The 23,770-nt window shown below is 47.8% G+C and overlaps 1 protein-coding gene across 1 annotated transcript in view; it reads left to right on the top strand.

Annotated features, from left to right (window-relative positions):
- The window catches only part of LOC146187469 (uncharacterized), a 36,916-nt gene extending 31,920 nt beyond the window's left edge, over window positions 1-4,996 (top strand). The window contains exon 4 of the mRNA XM_084608212.1: window positions 4,763-4,996. Coding sequence (XP_084464338.1) covers window positions 4,763-4,996 — 234 coding nt within the window. The remainder of the gene's footprint in view (window positions 1-4,762) is intronic.
- Window positions 4,997-23,770: the final 18,774 nt, after the last annotated feature.

Genomic DNA, 23,770 nt, shown 5'->3' with positions numbered 1-23,770 from the left:
AAACATCTTTGCTAATCGTGTGCTGATTTAAGCACTCATTTCTGTATTTATGGATGGTATCTTTTATTTCTTTGCTAGAATTAAGAAGTGCTGTTACGTGGTACAACGTAGCTTGAGAGCCATAATTTGTTCTTATTCTGGGTGGCCTGACAGAATAATTTCTTAGTTTGCAGTTCTGGTGTTCGACAGTGTGCACGATGTGTGACAGTCCCCCCTGTAAAACAAATGAATGAGTATGACTGGCAAGCCGCAATGTGATTAGTTAATAAATATTTAATATCTTTAAGCTACACCAATGTGGACCTATGGTCTCTAGATATGGAATACCAGAGATATGGCACTGTCGGATCCGAGAGTTGTGAAAGTGCTAGGCTGTGGGTGGCCGTCGCGCATGCGCAGACTTCCTCTGGCCGGTGCGCGAACATCCAAGCGTGCGGGACGCGCGCTTCGAGGGCACGTGGAGTTCAAGCGCTAGCCTTGGCGCGCTGGAACAGAGAGACGCGGCGCGCCTTATTTATGGAGGTCACGTCGCTTGAGTCAGTCAGTCAGTGTTTAGCTAGTATTGCGGCTTGTTCGCAAGTGCTACAGCTTGACTCCCGGGGATCACCCGCTGCTGGCAAGCCCACAGACCTGCGAGGGAGCGCCGCTCGTCTTGCATGGCAGCTACATCGTGACTCTCGAGGCGTCGGACTGCAACAGGGCCCGGTGAACAATTTGGTGTTGTTTATATGACCCTCTCGTTATTGTTCTGCATTGTAAGCCTCTGTGTTATTGAATACCTCATTAGCTGCATGCTTAGCGTTTGTTTTTTGTGAACCTCTCGTCTATACATTTTTGTGTTCGTGTGTATTCCTCTGTATCGTGTCTTGCTGTGTATAAAATTTGTTTTGTTTGTTACCTGTGACTCCGACCCTCTCTGGCTTGAACCGGCTAAAGCTGGGCACCAGACTGCCACCCCCTTCTGTCACTACAAGGTAGTTGAATTCCGGCTGAGCTTGCCACACACGTCGAGGGCATCTCCTTTGCGACCGGAACAGCTACCCCCACGTGTCTGAGAGTGTGTGCGCCGTTAAGGGCTCATCGTTAATAATCCTCTAATTATTAACGGGTGACAGTGGGCCGTCGTTTGGGGGGTTTGTTTGTGCGCCGACTTGCAAGTTGCACCCTTCCGGCTCAAAAAAATAGCGTAATAGCTGCCACTTTTTCGATCGTGTTATGGATCTTGCCATTCTATTTCAGGTAGAATGCCAGTTTTTTCTTCGTAGTTTGTGTGTGTATTCTATTTCTTTGTGCAGTCAGGCCACTCTGTGACCGCAATCCTGTTGATTCAACGTTTTCTCCAGTTCTTCTTTGCCTTAACAGGATAAGGTTCGGGCTGGTAGACATGTTTGATATTTCACAGCGCAGCAAGAAGAAGGATAGACACAAGCGCATTGGCCTTTTGCCCTGTCAGAGGTACAGATGTCCGAGGTCTACCTCCTTCCAGTTCTGGTTCTCGGGCACCCTTCTGGTTGCTTCTTTAATTTTACCAGGGAGCGCTTTTAACCATGTTAACTTTGCCTTCTGTTGGCCTATAATTGTATCAGATCGCCAGGAAGGCACTCCACAGCATGGCGGCCAGAACAAGAAGAGCCCTTGTTTATTGATGGCCATCGTATTTATAGGTTTCCATAGCGCGGCGCACGCACTGCGCATGACATGTGCTCCGTCATCAGGCTATCACACAAGCCTGATACAATAATGTCTCGAATGGTATCTCACTTCATTACAACAGCCTACTTGGATTTGGGTTATCACGGTTCTCCTTCAACAACCGTTTTGATGATGTAGTGGTCACTACGCACTTTTTTGTAAATTTTAGGCAATGTGGCGCATTTTAAACGGCTGAGAAAGGTCAAATCCAGAGACGTCCTTGCTTCTTCCGCTTCGTGTTCCATTGCGGTGGTCCGTTGGTAGTGTGAGGACCGACTGTTGCGCGTTTTGCCAGAGGTTCAGGCCCTTAATGTCTTCCCGCCTGTATCCCCACGCTCAGTGACGAGTGCTAAGATAGCCCAATATAATCAGCATTTATTTTCTTGTTCATAGTTTTCGATGTAGTTTGGAAGAACATGCCGGATCGGTTTTTATTTTACCCTGGAGGTCTGTATACAATGCGAATAAAAGGGCTTCCTTTGGCAATAATGTTCGGTATGAGTTTGACCTAGAAGTGATCAATGTTTGTAACCTCCGTGTTGGACAAGCATGACTGCTGTTATGTTTCTACTAAAGTTGTATATCCAGCCGTGGTCTTTCCTTTTCCGCAATGAAAACTCAATCCCCCAATCAGCGTTGCTTGCTTTCCTACTTCTGTAACCTGAAGGAGTTGCAGCAGGACCGGCTTTCGTTATTTCCGCCATTTTCAATCCTGTTTTTTTTACGGCCATAATCAACTTTTCTTCCCTTTCTTGGATCCCATTCTTCAGCCAGTGTGGCAAAGCGCCAATGTATCTTATTGAACTTGACAGTAAATGCATTTGTTGGCTCCCTGTTTGCCATAACTCATGTAGCTATCCCCTTGAAAAAGATGTAGTACTTGTGTCCTATATTCTGGGCGACCCTTCTATAGAGGAGGTCGGTATGCTGACCTCCTCTAGCATTACGTATTGATACTTTGATTTGTCCGCCTTGGTCTTCGCTATAGGAAAGACATCGATCCTCTTTTTAATCGTGCCTTGCCTTGGCGCTCGGATCAGCTAGTGCTCCTAAAGCAGTTGTTGCAGTCATGCATTACGGTCTTCTAGATTAAAGGGTCTCGTTTTTTCTCAGTAGTCTGTGTACCAGCTACCATGCATTAGGGTTCTATAGCTGTCCAACTTTTTGTTTAAAGGTTTCGTTTTCGTCCAGTATAGCCTGTCTACCAATACCTAAGTTTAGTTCGTTCCCTCGATAAGCTGCTCATTCTTTTAGAAGGCTATATCTGCCTAGTTCCCCTCGCTTTCCTTTGCCGTCTCCCCACCTTTGCTCCTCCTCTTTCTTTTCCGTCTGGGATATTTTCTGGCTCGTGGATTGGGCCCTGGAACTCATGCGGCTCCTGGACTGGTTCCTAGAGCTAATCCAGCCCTTGGAGTTTCGCTTCTGATCAATCTCAGAAAAGAATTTGAGTGAATGCGGCTGCTGCTACCCCGGGCTTTCAATCTGCTTTGCGGGCCCGCAGACGTCGCTTCTGTCCTTATCTTTCATTCTTCCTCTTCGGCTCGGAATTCCACCTGCAACTGTCTTTTCTTGACGGTGTGAATAATTCGCTCTCGTTCTTTGCAATTTTTGTTGCCCCACAGATGCCCCTTACAAACAGATGTCGGTCGCACTGGTATTATTCATATAGGAAGGGGCAATCTGATAATCACATTTTTGATATCATGGGTTTTTCGAATCCATACAAACGTCTGCTCGGTGGCCCGAGCTACTGAAAACGAGGCGCACTGCATAGCTCTGTGTAGTAGAGATTCCGTCTTGCCTATGCATCTGCCACCGAGAATATCTGTTTCTGCCTTGCTGGAAACGTCTTTTATTTATTCCTGGCTGAGGTCCAATGGAATGCCGTGAATGATCTCTTTACCGCAGTTCTCTGCAGTCTCGACGTAAGGTAACATCGCGTAGCTCTTTCCATTTTACTTCCCTTGGTCAGTAAATAGCGGTCTCTTGGGTGTCGTATGATGTTTATTTTTGCAAATGGTATCCACCTGTACTTCTTCGGAGCTGAGAGCCGCGCCTTTTCATATTAGATCTTCAATCAACGTTCCTCTCAGGAATCCGAGATTTACTCCACCCTTTGGACGAAGTCTTTATAGTCTTCCCTAGGCAGACGCAGCTGTTTTGTTGTAAACGAGCGCTTTGCCACCTTCCTCCCGACTCCAATCTCTATCTTTGGTTTAGTTGCCTCCGCTGAGCTGGCGGGTTTGCTTCTTTGCGCACTTTTGGTGGGCTCGCACCCATCCCTGCTGCGGTGCTAGCTCCTCCGGCGTGATGTCCTCGCCCTCAATGAAATACAACCAGAAATGAATGTCAGCCGGGCTTTCGTCGTCCCATGGCAGCGGTGCAGCCAGCCGTACAGAGTTGGCGCGGCCGCCGGCGTGGTCGAGGCAAAATTGAAAAAAAAAGAACCTTAGTACCCGAAATAGGGTCACTTGCTATATATTGGCGTTTATGGAGTCCGGGTAACTTCCACTCTCGATTATAGTCTGTTTTGAATATAATATCGCCGTATATTTGCATCAATAATGGGTTTTTTCACAGGGCACATACGAGTCGAACCCACACTCTTCTCAACCCCTGGCAGGCCTTCAATGCGAATGCAATAATAGATAGAGTACTTTGTGCACGTGTACAAAGCATCCAGCTCATGAGCTAATCTATCTACATGCCTGCTCTTTCAGAGGCCACTGCGTCGTTTTGAATTTGCAGGCTGATATTTCAGTGGGCGTGGCATTCATGCTTCGCTTCATCAGCGTGTTAATCAGTTTGACAATTTTCAAGCGCTCATCACTCGTAATATCGAAAGAGGTGGTTAAGATTTTTTCATTTCTTTTCTAATTCGGCACGCGTAAACAAGTACAGATCGATGTTCAGTAAACAATTGCAGTGTGCACCCTATTTGAAATCAGAAGTAACTCACTTCTTCTATGGGTCATTTTAGAAGTTACTTTTATTCTATACCTAATGGAGTGAAGTCAAAGCAAAATGCCCTTTTCGCAGCACTGAAAAACGCTCTTCCTGCGACGCGCAGGCCGTGCAGGCATCCCCGCAGCCTCTGCGGAACCGCTTCGAGCGCCAGATGTTCTTCAGGCGTGTCTGTCTCGTAGCCTGCTCTCGGACCCCGGACCAGGCTCCCTCTTCAGGCCAGCTGCCGCCGCGTGTGCGGTGCAACATGGCCGTGCGACACACACGGCTCTTCCACGCCGCTTTCCGCTGCGACCCAAGGCGACGCTTGGCTCGCGTCGAGACGTGCCAGCTGGTCTGAAGGGGCACCGCGTACAAGCACCACAACCACGCGGATTTCGTCATCTATAATCAGATGCATTGCTCCCCCGAACACTTATCTCCCTTTCATACGCCACACGATGCCCCTTGTCACTGTTCATTTCGTTGTTCACATTGATAGCGGTAGTTATACTTCTGGTCGCTTATATATTTTTCTATGATGCCTGGATATTATGGCTCATGTAAAAAACTTAGTAGAAAGCAAGGTTCCGCTTCTTATATAACGCCCGGAAATTGCCCATACCCACATGGAAGAAATATAATAGTAATTTTATTGAAAGGATAGAAAGATGCATTTTTTCCGTGACAGTATAGAGAATTTTTTTCGAATAAAATGTTCTGCTTATCGCATTACATTTCGCTGCAGCAATGTGGCGTGGCGCTTTAAAACACCACGCCTTTGCCGTTCTCATTCACCAAAGAGGTTCTTTTTGAGCTCAAAATTGTACTACGTGCCGTTTGCAGCAGCAAACATGAATGTAGATTGAATGCATTGGGTCTGAAAGCAAATGACATCATCCCCACGGAGTTCCAATGGTGTAAAACATGGTTATGATATCTGTAAAAAAGAAAAATACTTCGAGAAATATAATGTACTCATATGATGAGCAGTCACCGAACTGCTGCAGCTACAGATGCAGAACCGCTCTGTGTTGTGGAATAGTTATTATCGAACTGTTCTATCTGAAAACATGACAAGAAAGGAAGCCTTGCGGCTAGCCGGTAGCCCTGTCTCGAAAAAGAGCTTCCTCCATAACTTCCACCACGTCTCTGCTGATGAAAAATATTTGCCTTAAATCATGCAAGGCTTAATAATTGCCATCTTGAAGAAGGGCAGTGAGACTTAAATCAGGACGATAGAAAGACACACAATGACTCTTCTTCAAAATGGCGCACGAACTCGCCCAAGCATCAGTCCCAACTTGTTAACTTGCTGTTGCAATTCATCTGGTTGGCATTTGATGCCAATCTTCCGGCTAAGTCACGACCATTCGGGAATGGTCCAAGTATTTCAAAACAATTTGGCATATGTAGACTCGAATTCGCGTGCAGAGTACTTAAGTAATGCAGCAATACTGGCTAGTCGATTTTCCATATTATTATACTACCGTTCTGGATTTGCCAAAAAACTTACACCCAAGAACACGGGCATGATACATGAGTGTGCTCGTTACCTGTAGTGTCAATTGTCTTGTGTGTTAACGCAGCACGTTACTATATTAATACAGAGTACTGCAAGGGTAAGGCTTCTAGCCTAGGCAGCGCATAAATGAGATATTCTGGAGCACCGCTCTACAGGGAAGCCCTCAAGGGAGCATTAATCGGCCGCGGACCCCGCACACCTAATTCAGTGCCCGGGCCAGTCACGTCCCGCTAGTCAAGATGGTCACTAATTGAAGCTGCACTCACGAGCTCATAGAAGCTGCGCTCACTGCGCAGTTTAATCGATTAACGACCATGAAGACAGGGACGGGTAGATATACCCTCAAGCAGTTGGGATATTTTCTCGTGCAGATGAAATATCTTGAGGGGGGGATGGGAATTCCTGCTCAAGTGAGGCAGAAAATGAAGCTTTCGCCTGTGCCATGGAATATGCACCCCTCGTTTCTTGAGGCACGTAAAAAAGACAGGGTGGAAATGTTGCATCGGAAATGCGCAGGGCGCCAGGACATTTTATATACTCATTCAGCGGAGTACAGCGGACGTACAGCGATGGTGGTGGTGGTTGCAAAGGCAGATGCGCGGTGAGTACTTAGCCGAATACTCAGAAGAGCTACGGTCGCGACGGCGGAACAGGCGGCCATCGCTCTCGCGCTCACACACAACAAATATATAAAGGTCCCAGGTAGCACAAAGTGGGCTATGGAGGGTGGGCCCCGGTGGGCCCGATGTAGGCAATGCAGGACAGCCCCGGTGGGCTCAATGTGGGTGCTGCAAGAGGGGCCGACGTAGGCCCGAAGGGGGTTGTCGACAAAAGCCCCAATGGGCCCCACTAGGGGCCGATGCAGGCAGCCCTTGCGGGGCTGCCCACATTTTTCCGGCATTGTTAAAAGGGCACATCCCGCCAACTCCCCACTATGGTCCTACTTTGGACCGATTTGGGCAGCCGCTTTGGAGGAACATTTTTTTTTTATTTCAGTTAGCCCCTCAGATAATGACATATGACCAATGCGGGTTCTGTAACGCTAGCGGCACTTGGGCTTGCCCACATTATTCTCATAGGGGTCCGACGCAGGAAATTGATGGAAAGCCCTAGTCCAAGTTTTCCCAATCAATATTTATGCACATAATTAAGTAATTATTTTATACGTGTCCGCACTTTCTAAACAGCCACAATTTTAAATTTTACAATAATTCATAACATTCACCTAGCCGAAATGACTTCATGTACATCTTGTTCAGGCTATGGAGTTGTGTGTTCTGAACAGTAATATTGTGCTGGGAGTTGCAGGCTGTCCAAAGCAACCGCATAAGAGGCAACATTTAGCAATCAGTTTATTTTAGTATTTGTAGCGCAATTTGTATGAGCGCGAGAACTAAAGCAGTGTAAAATTCTAATCGACTAAACATGGCAACAACTGTTATACAAATCACCTATAATAGTAATTTAGGGCAACCTCTAATGCAAATAAAGGTTGGAAACAATGATTACGCAATTGCACGCACGCCTTCTAGCCCCATTACGGCCGATGTGGGACCTACAGCGGTTTTGTGTGGGCAGTCCCAGTTGGGCTGGGTGTTGGTTTTGAACCTAAAGCCCACTTGCTGTTGCAGGTGCCTTCAAATTCCCCACAAGGGACCAATGTTGGTATCATGATGGGCCCTCCCACCTTCTAGCCCCATTACGGCACATGTGGGATATAAAGCAGTTTTATGTGGGGCAGCCCCAACTTGGCTGGACGTTGTTTTTGAACCTACAGCCCACCTGCTGTTGCACGGGCCTTCAAATTCCCCACAAAGGACCGATTGTGGTACCATGCGGGCACGCCCGCCTTCCAGCCCCATTACAGCCTATGTGGGACCTAAAGCGGTTTAGCTAAGGCTGCTTCATTTGGGTTTCACGAGGGCTTGCCCAAATTGAGCCCTTATTCATATTTCACCTGCCCTCAAGTAACCTACAAGGGGCCGATTGGGGCAGCATGTGGGTATGTCCGTTTTCTTGCCCCACTACGGCCGATGTTGGTCCCACAAAGATTTAATGGGGGCGGCCTCATTTCGGATCTATGAGGGCTTTCCCGCAAAAAGCCCACATTTAGGTTGGATTACCCTCAAATATCCGGCAAGGGACCCTTGTGGTCTGGATGCAGGAATGTGCTCTGCATTAGCCCAAGAAACGCCGCTATGAGACCCATGCGGGAGAAGCAGGGGCAAGCCCAAATGGGGCTTGCCCACTTTTGCCCCATCGGGGACCGATGCAGGTTTTATGATGGTTGCCCCAGGGCCACTTGCCTACATCGGACCTACTGAGGCCTCACATTCTTTGCTACTTGGGGTGGGCATCACCGACTCTACGGAAGGGATACCAAATTTGTGTCACGAGCAGCAGCACACATACTGTCGAAAGGTAAATTAAGAGTCCAATACTCTTGCTTTGGGCGCCTGTGCACTAAACCCTTCAAGATCGTGAAGACACGAGTCCACCCGAGGGCTGACTTTCCGGCCGATCTCTGCTACTCCCTTCGTAGATAGACACATTTCAGGATACGAGTGGCTATACTATTTTCGCGATATCCAGCTATTCTACAGATTTATTAGAAAAGAATAACCACAACTGCTTAGGAAGCTCAGCAAGGAGAAGGAAGCAGCTAAGAGGCAAATACAGGTAGACACTTCTTCGAACCCAACCACGCTGAGTAGCTTCCTGCCTGGCTTACACTGCGGCCATGTAGAGCCTGTAGGGAAAGGGTGATCCTAACCCATATGATGTGGGCATGCACCCAGTCCATACCTTTACTGGAGGAAATGGAGTCGTGGGAGGTTTTGCTACGCAGCTAGGATCTAGAAGGGTAGAAAACATCAGACAAGCCTTCGAAGCCGCCGGGTTCTAAGGGTCGATGACACAAATGAAGAGTCGGCGATTGCACTGAAGAACCCCTTTATTGGGTTGACTTGCTCCCGCAAAAGAACTAAGCAACTCGGCAGCGGTGATAGCAACAAACATGCTCGTCGATCGTCGTACAAAAAATGCCCGTCACACTCGTCAATGCTCAATTTAAAGGCTACTCAGAACAATCTAGATAACGTCGCAAACTGCTGCTAGTACAACCTGGAACATTGCAGAAACATATGCAAGTAATCGGAATCTTCGATACAGATCTCAGCGCATCGTTCGCGACAAAAAAATGATAACGCGTCGTATCGCGACAAAGAGCATGAACAAACACGGGATACAAAACTGTTACGCGATCCAGAACCGGAGTGATAAAGCCGCATGCCGGCGGCTGTTAAAAAAACAAATACAATTTTGAAGATTTCGCGGATATATGTCACACTTTCTCCGACAAGTGTGCGTTTGGATGGTACGCTATCGCTCCTGTAGTGTGGCGTTCCTTGGCGCGCCTTCAAGTGTGGGATTGCAGATGGCAGGAACGCTAGACAAGATGGGACTTCTGAGGTTTTCGTCTCTCACAACTTTAGACGCTAAAGTCCCTCCTAATTTTGTCTTTATTGCATGAAACTACTACAAGCCCGCTTCGTGAACAGCATATCCTAATTCTCCTGTCTACCTTGAGGATAAGAGTAGCGATGACAATGACGTTGAAATTAGTCATAATGACAATGCTGACAGAAGCGATGATAATGACAGTGCATTTAGTTGAAAATGATAATGCGAGCAAACGTGCGGCAGCAACGCTTAGGCTCTCGTATTATTGCAGAGTAGATTCCCCAGTGCTGTATAAATTGTTTCCTGATCGCGAGAGTGCTTCCGATCCGCCTCTTTCAAAAAATGTGGCGCCCTCTGGAGTGGTTGAAAATTCAGGTTGAAAACGTAATTGGGATGTGGAGCCGCCTGCGAAATGAAGCTGTGTTCTTGACAGCTACTGCCATCTATCGCATACGCATGTGATGAATATTTACTACACTAGTGTGCGTGTCCCCGAGAAGTGAGACAGATATTGCGCCTTCAGTTCCTCAAAATCCAAGTCATTGTGACTACTGTGCCGGAATCATCATCATCATCATCCCCACCAGCCTGTCTATACCCACTGCAGGTCGAAGGCCTCTCCAATATTTCTCCACTTAACCCGGTTCTGTGCTAGCTGCATCCACTTGACCCCTGCGAACTTCTTAACCTCATCCGCCACCAAACTTTCTGCCGGCCCCTGCTACGCTTTCCTTCTCTTATAATCCAGTTTGTTACCCTAAGCGACCATCGGCTATCCTCTCTTCGCACTACATGTACTGCCCATGCCCATTTCTTCTTTTTAATTTCCACTAGAATGTCGGTAACTTCAGTTATTTCTCTGACCCACTTTGCACGCTTCCTATCGCTTGAGGTGCAGCGGTGGCGTAGCGGTAGAACATTCTCCTCGCATGCAGGAGGACCGGGGTTCAAATCCCGGTGCCGCGAAATTCTCCACCGGATTTGAAAAAAAAAAATTTGCGTATCGATGGAATTGCATAAACAGGCTTGGGGGGCGACCTGATGCCGGTTAACACCTCCGGCAACGCAGCCCCTCACCAGAACAGGAGTAGGCCACCCTAGTGCAGTAACTACCCGCAACCTCTTATGATTAGCTCTATAAAACCCCGGCCCTCTGTCACCAGCGGCTGCGGAACAACTGACCACGGCGGCGGTCAGACCTGTGACGCAGCAGGGGTGCTAAGAACTTCTGCCTCCGCTGGACAGGCCGCCATTGGAAACTGACCCTGGCAACGTTTAACGCTAGAACCCTAGCTAGTGAAGCTAGTTTAGCAGTGCTGTTAGAGGAACTAGAGGGTATGAAATGGGATGTCATAGGGCTTAGTGAGGCTAGGAGGCCGGATGAGGCATCTACTGTACAGAAGGATGGGCACGTACTCTGTTATCGAGGTTTACCGGAGAGGAGAGAACCAGGAGTAGGTTTCCTTGTCAATAAGCATATAACGGGTAATATAGATGAATTCTATAGTATTAATGAGAGGGTGGCAGCCATCGTATTTAGTCTTAATAAGCGGTATAAACGGAAGGTCGTACAGGCCTATGCACCGTCTATGGCCTATGGCAGGCCTATGGACGACTTCAATGCAAAGGTAGGGAAAAAGCAGGCAGGAGACCAGGCATTAGGTGACTATGGCAATGGTTCTAGGAATAGCGGGGGGGAGTTACTAGTTGAGTTTGCAGAGCGTAATAACTTAATCATGAATACCTTCAGCAAACGGAAGAACCAGAAATAGACATGGAGAAGTCCTAACAGGGAGACTAAAAGTTCAATTGACTTCAAGATGTGGTCAACCTCCGCCATTATGCAAGATGGAGAGGTAACCGGGAAAGTGCGATGCAGTGACCACAAGATGGCGAGGTCCCGAATTAGCCTAAATCTGAATTAGGAATTGCGTTAAACCAAAGGAAATACAGCGCTAAGTTTTTAGACGAACAACACAGAAAGACGGACGGGACAGGCGCTAACTCCAACTAAGTTTATTGAAAGATTCATGTGCACATATATAACCCGAAGACAGTGAACGCTTGCGCATGTCCCTAAAGTAAGAAGGAAAAAAACCTTTCAGAAAAAAACACCCTAAGGTAAAAACCTTCTCATAATCTCGTATTTTTTATCAATCTGTGTTCACTTTCGCGTAAAGATACAGAAGTCGTGCTGACACACTTATAAAAAGGCTTCTGCGAGCTCGCGAGCTAATCTGTCTTTACTTCTAGTTAGAATTTTAATCTCTCCAAATCGTGGTTCACAGATTTTTTTATTTTCATCAAGGCAAGAGCGGTAATGGGCGGGTAGGTTTTGGAACGAGTCTGATGCGTTCCTTAAAGACCTGTTATGCTCGCCGGCACGCTCGTTAACGCAGCGTCCGGTCTGACCGACGTACACCTTGCCACACGTAAGGGGGATCTCGTAGACCACTCCCGTGGCACACTTTACGTAGGGTTTCGAGTGTTTCTTTCCACACCCAGATGTTTTTTGAGCCCTGCTGGTAACCTTGGGGCACATCTTGGCCAATTTGCAGGGGGCGGAGAAGACCATGGCGACTCCGTACTTGTTGCCAACTCGTTTTAAATTCTGGGATACTTTGTGTATATACGGTATCACCACTGGCTTGGCTCCACGAAAGGATTGTTTTCGACGTTGCCCCTTTGGCTTGCCCTTGAGGTTTTGTAGCAATGCCTCGGTCACGCTAGCCAAAACATGGTCTGGAAACCCTGCTTTGCGCAGTCTGCTCACCTCACCCTGGAAGCTCGCTTTCATCATGTGGAAGCTCGCTTTCACCAACTAGCCCAGCAAGAGATACTGTTGACTGAATTAGGAACGCAACAGATTAGTAAGAAAGAAACCCGTCAACGAATTAGCGGTGAGGGGGAGGGCAGAAGAGTTCAGGATCTCGCTACAGAATAAATATTCAGCTCTAACCGAGGATGGCGACATTACCCTAGAAGCAATGAAGAATAATTTCAGAGATATCGTTACTGAGTGTGCGGTAGAAGTAGGCGGTAGGATAGTTAGAGAGGATACCGGTAAGCTGTCTGAGGAGACGAAGAATTTGATTAAGAAACGCCAGAGTATGAAAGTTTTAAATCCAACAGACCAGATCGAATTAGCCAAGATATCAAAGCTAATCAATAAGCCCAAGGTGGCCGATATAAGGCCGATATATATAACATGAAGAACATTGAGCTTGATGTAAAGAGCGGGGGAAGCATTAAAGCGATGAAGAAGAAATTGGGCACAGGCAAAAACAAGATGTACGCGATTAGGGAGAAGGCGGGCAACGTCATCACGAATATGGACAAGATAGTCAAAATAGCCGAGGAGTTCTATACAGATCCCTACAGTAGCCAAAGTAGTCAGGACCGTAACGAGATTGGCGGTAGGGAAAAAGAGCCAGACGTTTCACCAGTGACGAAGGACGAGGTCAAGAAAGCATTAGAAACTATGAAAAGGGGAAATCAGCTGGAGAGGACAAGATAACTACAGATTTGATGAAGGACGGGGGAAGGGGGGGAGATATCGTGCTAGAAAAACTGGCCACCCTGTGTACGCAGTGCCTGGTGTTATCGACGGTACCGGAACCATGGAATGATGCAAACTTTATCCTCATTCATAAGAAAGGGGGACTCTAAGGACCTTAAAAATTACAGACCAGTTAGCTTACTGTCTGTTAAGTTAAGGTATTTACCGAGGTAATCGCTAATAGAATCAGGACAACCTTAGACTGCAATCAAGCAAATTATCAAGCAGGGTTTCGGAAACGGTACTCATCGATCATATCCATACCATCAATCAGGTGATAGAAAAATGCTCGGAATACAACCAGCCCTTATACACAGTATTCATTGATTACGAAAAAGCATTTGGCTCAGTTGAAACCTCGGCGGTGATGCAGGCATTGCGAAATCAGGGGATGGACGAGCCGTACGTGAAAGTACTGGAAGATATATATAGTGGCTGCACAGCAACCATAGTTCTGTATAAAGAAAGTAACAGAATTCCCTTAAAGAAAGGTGTTAGGCAAGGAGACACAATCTCCCCAGTATTCTTCACAGCTTGCTTAGAGCAAGTATTCAGAGACTTGGAATAGGAGCAGTTAGGGATAAGGGTAAGTGGAGGAGGAGGAGGAAAAACTTTATCTAGCCCTATATTATTTGGCGGTTTTTGGACGTCTTCAGAGATGTCTGCTTGTTGTATCCACAAGAGTCTTCTCCGTAGACTTCATCCACTTTTTCACAATGGTCGGTTGCCCTCAGTCCAGGGCTCCGCTGGCTGCTGCCGCCCGTTGGGCTCGCTGTACCAGACCTTGCTGGTCTTCGCAGCGGTCGCTGGACAGCAGAGTCTCCCATTGCTCCCCACTCGTGTTTCGAATTTTGGGGACCACATCTATGTTTTGACATGCCCATGTGATGTGATATAGTGTTGGTTTTTCATCGCACCACGGACATCTGTCAGCGTATATGGTAGGGTGCATTTTGTTTAGTATGTGTAGGTTTCGGAATGAACCCGTCTGTAATTGTCTCCATATGACAGTTTCCTCTCTGGTGAGAGAACTGTGCGGTGGGGGATATCGCATTCTTCTTCCTCTATAGTTTTCTAGTATGGCCATGTATGCCTTGGGTGCTGGCAAAAGTTCCGCGGACCCGTCGGATGCTCGGAAAGTAGTGTATGCTCGAGCTATCCTGTCAGCCTCTTGGTTCCCTGCCACCCCCATGTGCCCCGGTACCCATATAATTTTGTGTCTGGTCTTGTTTTCTTCGTGGTTTTTAATTCTGTCGCTCGCTTCGAGGAGTATACGAAACGCGTGACGACCAATCCTACCATTCATGAAATTTCGACAGGCTGTTTGAGAGTCCGTGAGTATCGTTAGCGACCGCCCAGCTCTATAGCCCTCCGCCACCGCTAGAGAACTGGCTACTTCCTCGGCCTCTGTTGCTGTGCATTGTCGGATAGAGGCGCTGGTCACTTCGCGTAGAGACGAATTGACCACCGTGGCCACTGCAATTTTGTTCTGTCCTCCTCTCGAGGACGCGTCTGCATACACAGTCGTGTCTTGAGAAGCGTATGTTTTTTGAATAAAATCGGCCCTTGCTTCTCTGCTACCTTGGTGGAGGTTAGGGTCCATGTTTCTCGGAATTGGAGCTACCTTGAGGGACTTGCGAAGTTCGTCGGGGATCGTTACCGTCTTCGCTATTTCTCGCATCTGCTCACAGTATCCGAGTCTCTGTAAGAGCGCTCTTCCAGTCGTTGTCTGCAGCAGCCTGAGTTTTTGCGACTCAAGCTGCGCCTCGCGTAGTTCTTCGAATGTGTTTTGCAATCCAAGCGCCATGAGCTTTTCTGTAGACGTGTTGCGCGGTAATCGGAGCACCGTCTTATACGCTTTGCGTAGCAGGGCATCCGCTTGTTGTATTTCACTCTTGTTGAGGCACTGGTAGGGCAGGCTGTACATAATTCGGCTCACTACCAGGTTTCTAACTAGTTTTAGTATGTCCTCTTCGCGCATGCCATGCCGCCTGTTGGTGATGCGGGTGATCATGCGTGTCACTTGTAGCGCTGTTGTTTTGAGCTTGGTAAAAGTGTTTGGTAAAAGTGTTGTTGTTTGGTAAAAGTGTGACTACTGCGTTGGTTCGATTGAACCCACATACTTAATATTCTTATTGTTGTCTTTTCAGGGATGGGGATTCCTTCCAGGTAGATGTTGAGTTTCAGGTTCTCACTGGTTGGGACGGTCCGGTTTTGTTTGCCTCTCCACACTCGAAGCAGTTCCGATTTCTCGGTTGAGCATGCGAGTCCTCTTTCTCCGAGATATTTCTGTACACAGGAGGCCGCTTCCTGTAGTTTTTCTTCCTTCTCCCCGAGGGAACCGGTGTTCGTCCAGACTGTTATGTCGTCTGCATACATGGCGTGCCTGATGCCTTCGATCTTCTCTAGTTTTCGTGCTAGACCTATCATAGCTATATTGAAGAGGATAGGTGAGATGACTGATCCTTGTGGTGTTCCTTTGTTTGGCGCGTGAATTTTGTTCGATCGAAGGTCTCCCAGGCCGATGGTGGCAGTTCTATCTGACAGGAAGGCTTTGACGTACCCGTGGATTCTGCGTCCGCAGTTCAGGTCGTCTAGGCCTCTAAGGATCGCTTCGTGACTGACGTTATCAAATGCTCCCTTGATGTCAAGGGCCATTATGACATTTTCACCTGTTCGGGGTACGTTGCGGAGCACATCTTCTTGTATTTGAAGCAGCACGTCCTGCGTCGAGAGTTTTGCTCTGAAGCCGAACATGGTATGGGGTACATGTTCATTATCTTCCATAAAATTTTGCAGTCTGTGCATCACCACCCGCTCGTAAAGCTTGCCGAGGCACGACGTGAGCGAGATGGGCCTGAGATTTTCAATTTGGAGCTGTTTGCCAGGTTTAGGTATCATAATTACTTCGGCGTGTTTCCAGTCTTCGGGAACCGTCTCCGCCTCCCAGTGTTTGTTTAGAAAGCTTACGAGCTCTTGTATGAGGTCGTCACTCAGGTTTCGGATCAGGGCATTGTCGATTCTGTCGGCTCCTGCTGCCGTGTTTCTGGTCGTATTCCTTATGGCCGCATAAACTTCTTCCACAGTTATTGGGCGGTCGAGTCTCTAGTTTTCGGCTCCGCTATAGTTTCCTTGGTATCGTGAGGGGTTGCGATCACCGAAATATTTTTTTCGTGCCTTCTCTAAAAGGTCGGTGTCCGAACCCTCGAAGGAGTGGATGAATCTGTGGATGCTTTTATTGTTTTCTGATTTTGTTTTGGTCGGATCGATTAGTGCTCTTAGGAGATTCCAGGTTCTGGCCGTACCTAAGGTTCCCTTAAGCGAGTCGCTGAATTGTTCCTAATTTTGTCTCGCATGTTGCGCTGCGTATTCTTCAGCTTTTGCCGTAACTTCTGCTATCTTTAGTTTTAGTTTCCTGTTGGGTTTTTGCTTCCGCCATCTTTTGGTGAGACTGCGTCTGGCTTCCCATAGTCGCAGAAGGTGCCCGTCTACTTCGGGCGTTGTTGATGTTCGTCTTACACTTTTTGTGCATTTGTCTCGCGTTTCTGTCAACATGCCGCTCCAGTCTTCTAGTGGTTGAATGCCGCCTTCAGATTTTTTGCAAGCCCTGCGGAACGCGTTCCAGTCCGTGAGTTTTGCTTGTCCGATCCGGCATCTTACCCTTTCCGATGCTATTCGCGTCCGGAGGATAAAGTGATCGCTACCTAGGTTTTCCATCATGTTTTCCCACTGTGACTCCTTGCTCTTCCTTACGAACGTGAGGTCCGGGCAAGTGTCCGTGCTCACACTATTACCGATTCTCGTGGGGGTCGCGGGATCTGTGATTAGCTTACAGCCAAAATATTCGGCTACGTCCGCTAATGTTCTTCGCTTGATATCTTGTTTCCGGTATCCCCAACTCGTGTCCATGGCGTTGAAATCTCCCACGATAATGAGTGCATTTTCTTTGGCCAGCTTGTGCGCTCCGTGGAAGAGTTCGAAGAATTTGGCTTTTCTTTGTCTTGGCGGGCTGTACACGTTTAGTACGAATGTGCTCCTTCCCTTTCGCTTTTTCGGAATGATTTCGACAAGCGCGTGCTCGATGTCCGTGTCGGTGATGGTATCGCGCCTGATTGCGGTGATGGCTTTGATGACTAGAACGGCTGCTTTACCTTCGTTTTGGCTCTCGTAAACATCGTACCCCTGTAAAGAGGGCCTGGTTCCAGTCTCTTGGAGCGCAATCACATCGGGGGGTGTAAGCTGTGTGTTTATGTATTGTTTTAGTAGGGCCTGTTTTTTGCGGTAGCCTCTGCAGTTCCATTGCCAAATTTCTAAGTTTTCTTGGTCTTGCTGACGCGTCTTGGTGATGTTTACGTGTTCGTGCTGTTGCCTTGTTCGACAGCGAACGCCGTTAACGCTGGACGGTTGTACGCTCTTTCCCTAATGTTTTCGTTATGTCTTTGTTTTCGAAAAGCACTTTTGATTTCTGAGATCTGCCCCTGAAATTGTGCTTGCATCTGTTGCATTTGAGATTGGATTTGCCGTATCATATCCTGCATCATCTGTTGCATTCGTGTTTCAAGTTCTCCTTTGTTGGATGCTTGTGGCTGTTTTTGAAAGGCTCTAGTGATTTCAAGCTCCCGCTTTGTGCCTTTAGTGTTTTTGTTAGTTCCTCGACCTTGCGTTCGAGCTCATTTTGTTTGAGTCGAGCGAGTTCAAGCTCACGTCTGAGTGCATCACTGCTCGCGTCTTTAGCTTCTTTGACAGGAATATTTTTGTTGTTTGTATTGTTTGCGTTAGTATTTTCTACCGAGTGCGGATCAATGGTAGATGCCCAGCTTACATTGCTGCCGCCTTTCTGGGAAAGCTTCTATTTCTGCTTTTCTTCTTTGTTCCCCTCCTGTGAACCGGCCGGCGACAGAGGTGGGAAGGAATTGGACCTTGATCGCCTCCTCGAGGTCTCTCCTTCTGAGCTGAACCATCGCTTGCGTGGTCGCCCGCGTTGGCCACTGCACCCTCTTTCCCCGCTGGGCTTTGGTCTTGCTTTTTTCAGTCTCTCGGGGCACTCTTTGGATCCGGTGCGATGTGCCTCACCGCATATTAGGCACTTGAACTCGCACACATGGTCTTTCGTCGGATTTTTATCTCCGCACAGTCCGCACTCAATAATGTCCGGTGTGGGGCACACGTCGGAGCGGTGTCCTTGCTGGAAACAGACGTAGCACACTTGCCTCGTGGGGCGGTACTGGTAGCACGATAGTTGACCTCCGTAGTATATTACGAATTTCGGCAAGATCGGACCGTCGAACGTGATCACGACGGTCTTGGATTTTCCAAGCATCCTTGCCTGGAGAATGGTTACTCCTTGAGTTCTGACTCGTAGGTGTGCTTTCAGCTCTTCGGGAGGCGTACCTGGGTCAACACAGTGAATTACGCCGCGAAAGACGTCCTCCGGAGCTGCCACGTAAGCGTTGACCTCGTACGACTTTCCGGCGAATTTAAGGCGGGTAATGCGCCGCACCAGGTGAGCCGTTTCTTCATGTGGGGTGCTAACGATAATGATTTTTGATCCTGTACGAAGCCTTACAAGTATGTCCTCGTCCTTGCATTGTTGGCCGCACGCCATGATAACGGCGCGCTCTACTTGGTGTGTGGTGAGTGATTTCACCATGAGTCCTTTCTTGGGTCGAAAAATTATTTTGATGTCATTTTTGGGGAGTGGCGGCAGTCTTCGCCTAGGCCTCCTCTGCTCCACCTGTCCGGTTTGTTGCAGCCGGTCGCATTACCCAGTGATTTTCCATCATGAGGTTGGGCGTCCGGGCCGGTTCCCGTGCCTTTCCGTTGTCCTTGTCTCTGACGTTTTTTTTTTTTGGCGCTTGGATTGAACAAGCTCCCAACTGGCATCGTTGTTGTACCCGACGCGCTCCGATGAGGAATCTGACGTGATTCCGTCTTCGCTTCCTGACTCGGCGTCTCCAAAGTCGTCTTCATCCATCCCTTCGAATTCGTCAAGGAGGGCATTTGGTGGTTGTGGCGACGCACTTGGGGCTTGGCTTGGCCCTGCCATATGGCCTCTCTTTGAAGAAGCGTCGGTGCTAGGTGCCGCCGTCGTCAATAAGCCTAGCGTCCCATGCTCTCCCGATGTCGTGCTGGGCGTCCCGTCAGGGTTAGCGGGCTGGCGCCCGCTTTGGAACTTTCAACTCCGGTGAAGATAAAAAAAAATGGTCCTACCGCTTGAAATATGGCATCTAGGGGATCCAGCACTTGATGTCTTCCAGTTCCGAATGAAATCCGGTGGCGAAAAAGCGTTGGTGCGGTGAAATCGGTCAAAATTTGCGGAGCCGAAGTGACGCGTTTCCGCCGGCTTCAACCGCCATCAGGAGTCTCAGGGTAAGTGGAGAATACCTCAGTAATCTGCGATTTGCTGATGCCGTTGCCTTACTGAGCAACTCGGGGATGAACTGCAAATAATGATTGATGACCTAGACAGGAACAGTAGAAAGGTAGGATTAAAAATCAATATGCAGAAGACTATGGTAATGTTCAACAGCCTGGGGGAGGAACAGCAGTTTACGTTAGACAGCGAGGTACTGGAAGTAGTAGGCAAATATGTCTACTTGGGACAGGTAGTAACCGCAGATACGGACCATGAAAAGGAAATACCAAGAAGAATAAGATTGGGATATAGCGCATTTGGCAATCACTCACAGATTATGACTAGCAGCTTACCGGTATCGCTCAAGAGGAAAGTATACAACAGTTGCATCTTGCCTGTACTTACCTATGGGGCTGAACCGTGGAGGCTAACCAAGAAAGTTCTACTCAAGTTGAGGACAATCCAGAGGGCTACGGAACGAAAAGCTTAAGCGTGCCGGAGTACCAGGGTTCAATCCCGACTGTGGTGGCCTGCGTTTTGATTATAGGTAGTTTTGATGGAGGCGAAACGAAGAGGCGTCCGTGTGCTGTGCGATGTCAACACATATTAAAGATCCTCAGGTGGCGAAATCACTCCGTAGCCCTTCACTATGGCTCCTCTTTCTCTCTGTCCCCTTTCACTCCCACCTTCTGTTACAGTGCGGATCAGGTGTCCGCAGAAATAAGTGTGACAATACTGCGCCTTTCCCTTCCATTGAATCATTTATTATTATTACTTGAGACCTTTGACGTTTTGGCAAACCCTGTGCTTTTCTCTAGGCCAAAAAATCGCGGAATGAAAGGGAGGGGGATGGGGCGGTGGTGTTAAAAACGCGGTCGTGTCTACTCTTGAGGCACAGCTTAAGCATTTGTCGAACATAGATTTGTCGCTCTTCGTTAGACATGTTTTTACTTTTTATGGTGCGGTGACTCGCCAGTAGATGCAGAATTTGAGGCCGTTTCACACACCGACTGAGGGTACAACCGACGAGGTTGTCCAGATACTCAAGCGAAGCGTACACAAACTGCCGCCGCCAACTAGATCTGCTGTTGTGTTCTTAAAATAAAATGGCCCGTGTGGACGAGCTCTTCAGTACTGCTTGGCGGGTCCTGTGCCTGTATGCTTGTACTCTTTACCACGTGAAGCTGCAGTACCCCTGAGAGTTAATCAAATGACTGAGCTTTAACCCTTCTAAGCTTAGTATGGCGAAGCAATATCGCTGTTTTGCTTGATTTTACTTTAGTTAGATATGGGTAGATATGGTTTTTCAGCTATTAAATTGCCGACACTATGGATGCCCTCAACTTCAAGACTGTACCTGCCATCAAATGTCGAGGGCAAAGTTGAAGTTGTAGTCATTAAACTATGTAGTAAACTCTAGCTTATTGAAGGTCCAGCGGCAGGCAGGTTGATCTTGGCTGATAGCATGGTATAGGAAAACTTTCGCTTGAAAATAAAATCGTCTCTTCTGCCCAGATTCCCGCCGCACGTTGGGCGTCAGATGCAGTAACGCGAATAAGACATTTGTTTTATCTTACTTCTTTTATGATTTCTTCTATCTCACGGAGAAATATGAGCAATAATGAGTGAATAGTATAAACATTCCTCAAACCAGTATACTCATCAGTGACATAAATATCTGCCAACATGAGAGCATAAACACCGTGGAAGTCGAAATAGGCTTCAAGTATATATTTCCGCGAACCATTCAAATCTTTATTTGTTCTTTTCCGAAAGCCGTTCGCATGAGGTCTTATCATCTAGCGCGCGGATCACTTCTGTGTTATTTGTTTGCTCATGCTGGTTGTCACGAGACGCGGTATTATTTCCTTTGTTGTGGCAGATCATTCGAGATGCATCTAGGATTCCAGTCACGCGCTTGTACGTCTGCAATGTTTCGGTTATGCTAGTCGCTGTTCGTGGTTTTATGCAGGTGTTTCTACGCCGCTTTTATACTGAGCGCTGACAAGTGAAACTGGCATTCGTAGATCGACGACCGCCGAGCGCTATTGTTGCTGTTGCCGCCGCCGATCGCTTAACTCTTTTGCGCGCCCAAGTCAGCCCAATAAAAAGTAGATCCCTGCAAAAATAATCTCATTTGTTGCCAATGGCATGATGGTGGTGAAAACCTTTAATAAAAATAGACCTACACAAGTATTTCTATGGGGTCAGACTTAATGCCTTCCCCTCACAAACACTAGGTGGAGTTCCTAGTACGGGACCCCAGTGCTTCGCTGCCGCCATTGCTGGTTTGACCAAGGCCTTTTGGGCTTTCAGGTCTGCGCAGGCGAGTAAGGTCGTCTCCCAGTCCTCCCAGGTAGTGTTTGGTTTATGTGCAAAGGCAGGGTTGGAGGGGCACGCCCACACCATGTGGAAAGCTCCGAGGACATTTCCCCGCAGTGCGGGCACTCTCTGGAGAAGGCACTGTCAAAGTGTTTAAGTGACGCCGGGCAAATCATGATATTCGTAAGGAGGCGAAGAAACACGCGTTCCTTCGGTCTTGTTAACCATTTACACGGGTGGGGGTAAATATTGTGTCTGTTTTGGTACACATGCGTAATACTCGGAAAGTATAGGCTGGTGTCAATTCTTCTCAGGGGGAAGGAGACGAGGTTGCCCGCTTAGAAAGCGCGCGGGCGGCGGCATCTGCTGCCGCGTTTCCTCCTAGCCCCGAATCGGCCGGAGCACTATGAAGCGGTGGGATAGACTTTCCACATACTAACTGTTTTTCAGTAGTCAGTAGGCCAGGTCAGAGCTATTTTTTAGTAGCCGGTAGGCCAGGTAGGTAGGCCTTGGCCATGCGCCTACCCTCGTGGTCGTCCTTGGACATCTTAGTGGGGAGTGGTTTTACGTGCAGGGCGTATCGCCATTCCTGGGGAAGCCTTACTCTTTCCTCGGTTACTGTCGTGTGTTGTATCTGTAGACGGGTTAATAGGCGACGCGCCCACGGTTTCTGATATAATCGCGTATATTGGCTCGTGATGTGGGCTTCTCTCAGCTCCTCGAACGAGTTCGTCATACCGAGACCTTGGAGTCTCAGGTTCGATGTGGCTATAGGGAGGTCGAGGGCCTTCTTCGCTATTTTGCGCATGATCACCTCGATGATGTTCTCGTCGTGTTTCTTGAGGTGGAGAAGGGGGGTCGAGTGCAGGATTCTGATTGTTACAGAGGCATTGGCCAGTCGTAGAGCATGCATTGTCACCACCACGTGACAATATCCAGCAGGCTTTGCAAAAAAGGAAACTCGCTTTATTGGCTTATGTCGCTGATTGTTTGCTATTCGTAGCTCGTCACTCCTGTACTCTTGCTTATATAATTATTATACATTATTTATTTCCCCCACTGATCGGTGAATAAAGGAAAAAGTTTTACGCTCATATAAAAAGAACAGCGCAACGTAGGGGTAGAAAAATGGCGCGTAAAGGCTACGACCAGGCGAGCAGGATTCCAAGAATGGGGGCAAATCTCTCCTGGCTAATGGAAGCAAAGTTAGCGCTTCTTCGCGCTGTTCTGTCTGCTTGGCTTGCATTTGTCTGTTTTGCGCTAACTTTTATTCTGTATGGTCATAAACGAGCCAAAATTAAATGCACATCACAGAACATGAGGCCATTCATGGGAATTGGAAAAGCTTGGCATGGATCCTGTGATGATTGTCACAGTACTGATTTACATGCTTCATCCCCCGTTTACAGGGAGGCTTAGTGCGAGGCAGACGAAGACAAGGCGGCACATAGGACGAGCGCAAACCTACAATTGAAATTGGAAGCGAAAGAAATTGTACGAGCTCGAGAAAATTTTTACGCATGCTAAGCTACCCCCTGAATTTGGATGAAGGGGATAGCTTGATAAATCTAGATAAGACATGTTGAAACAAAATAATCTAGGGTCACCCGAAGACAGGTAAAAGATGGGAAAATGCCAGAAGCAAAAGAAATTACACAGCATCTAGAAACAAAACCTCCTTTTTCAACAGAACAACCGACGTTTCACTTACGCACTTATCGATTTCTAAACAATTAATAAATGTTGCCTCAAGAAGCTCTCTTGCTAATTGTCCGTTAAAACGGTTCCGAAAAGCGGATGGCATTTGCAGCTCAAACAATGCTTAGGCTGGTTGTTAGATTGGGAGGAACTAAAGGATGCAGCATATAGTGCTTAAGCGCTCATTAAAACATCGGTCAGTCTGGCCTATATA

The sequence above is a fragment of the Amblyomma maculatum genome, chromosome 6, assembly GCF_055883805.1.
Source record: "Amblyomma maculatum isolate TAMU_Amacu chromosome 6, ASM5588380v1, whole genome shotgun sequence".
Classification (NCBI taxonomy): Eukaryota; Metazoa; Arthropoda; class Arachnida; order Ixodida; family Ixodidae; genus Amblyomma; species Amblyomma maculatum.
This window is presented reverse-complemented; position numbering and strand designations above follow the sequence as displayed.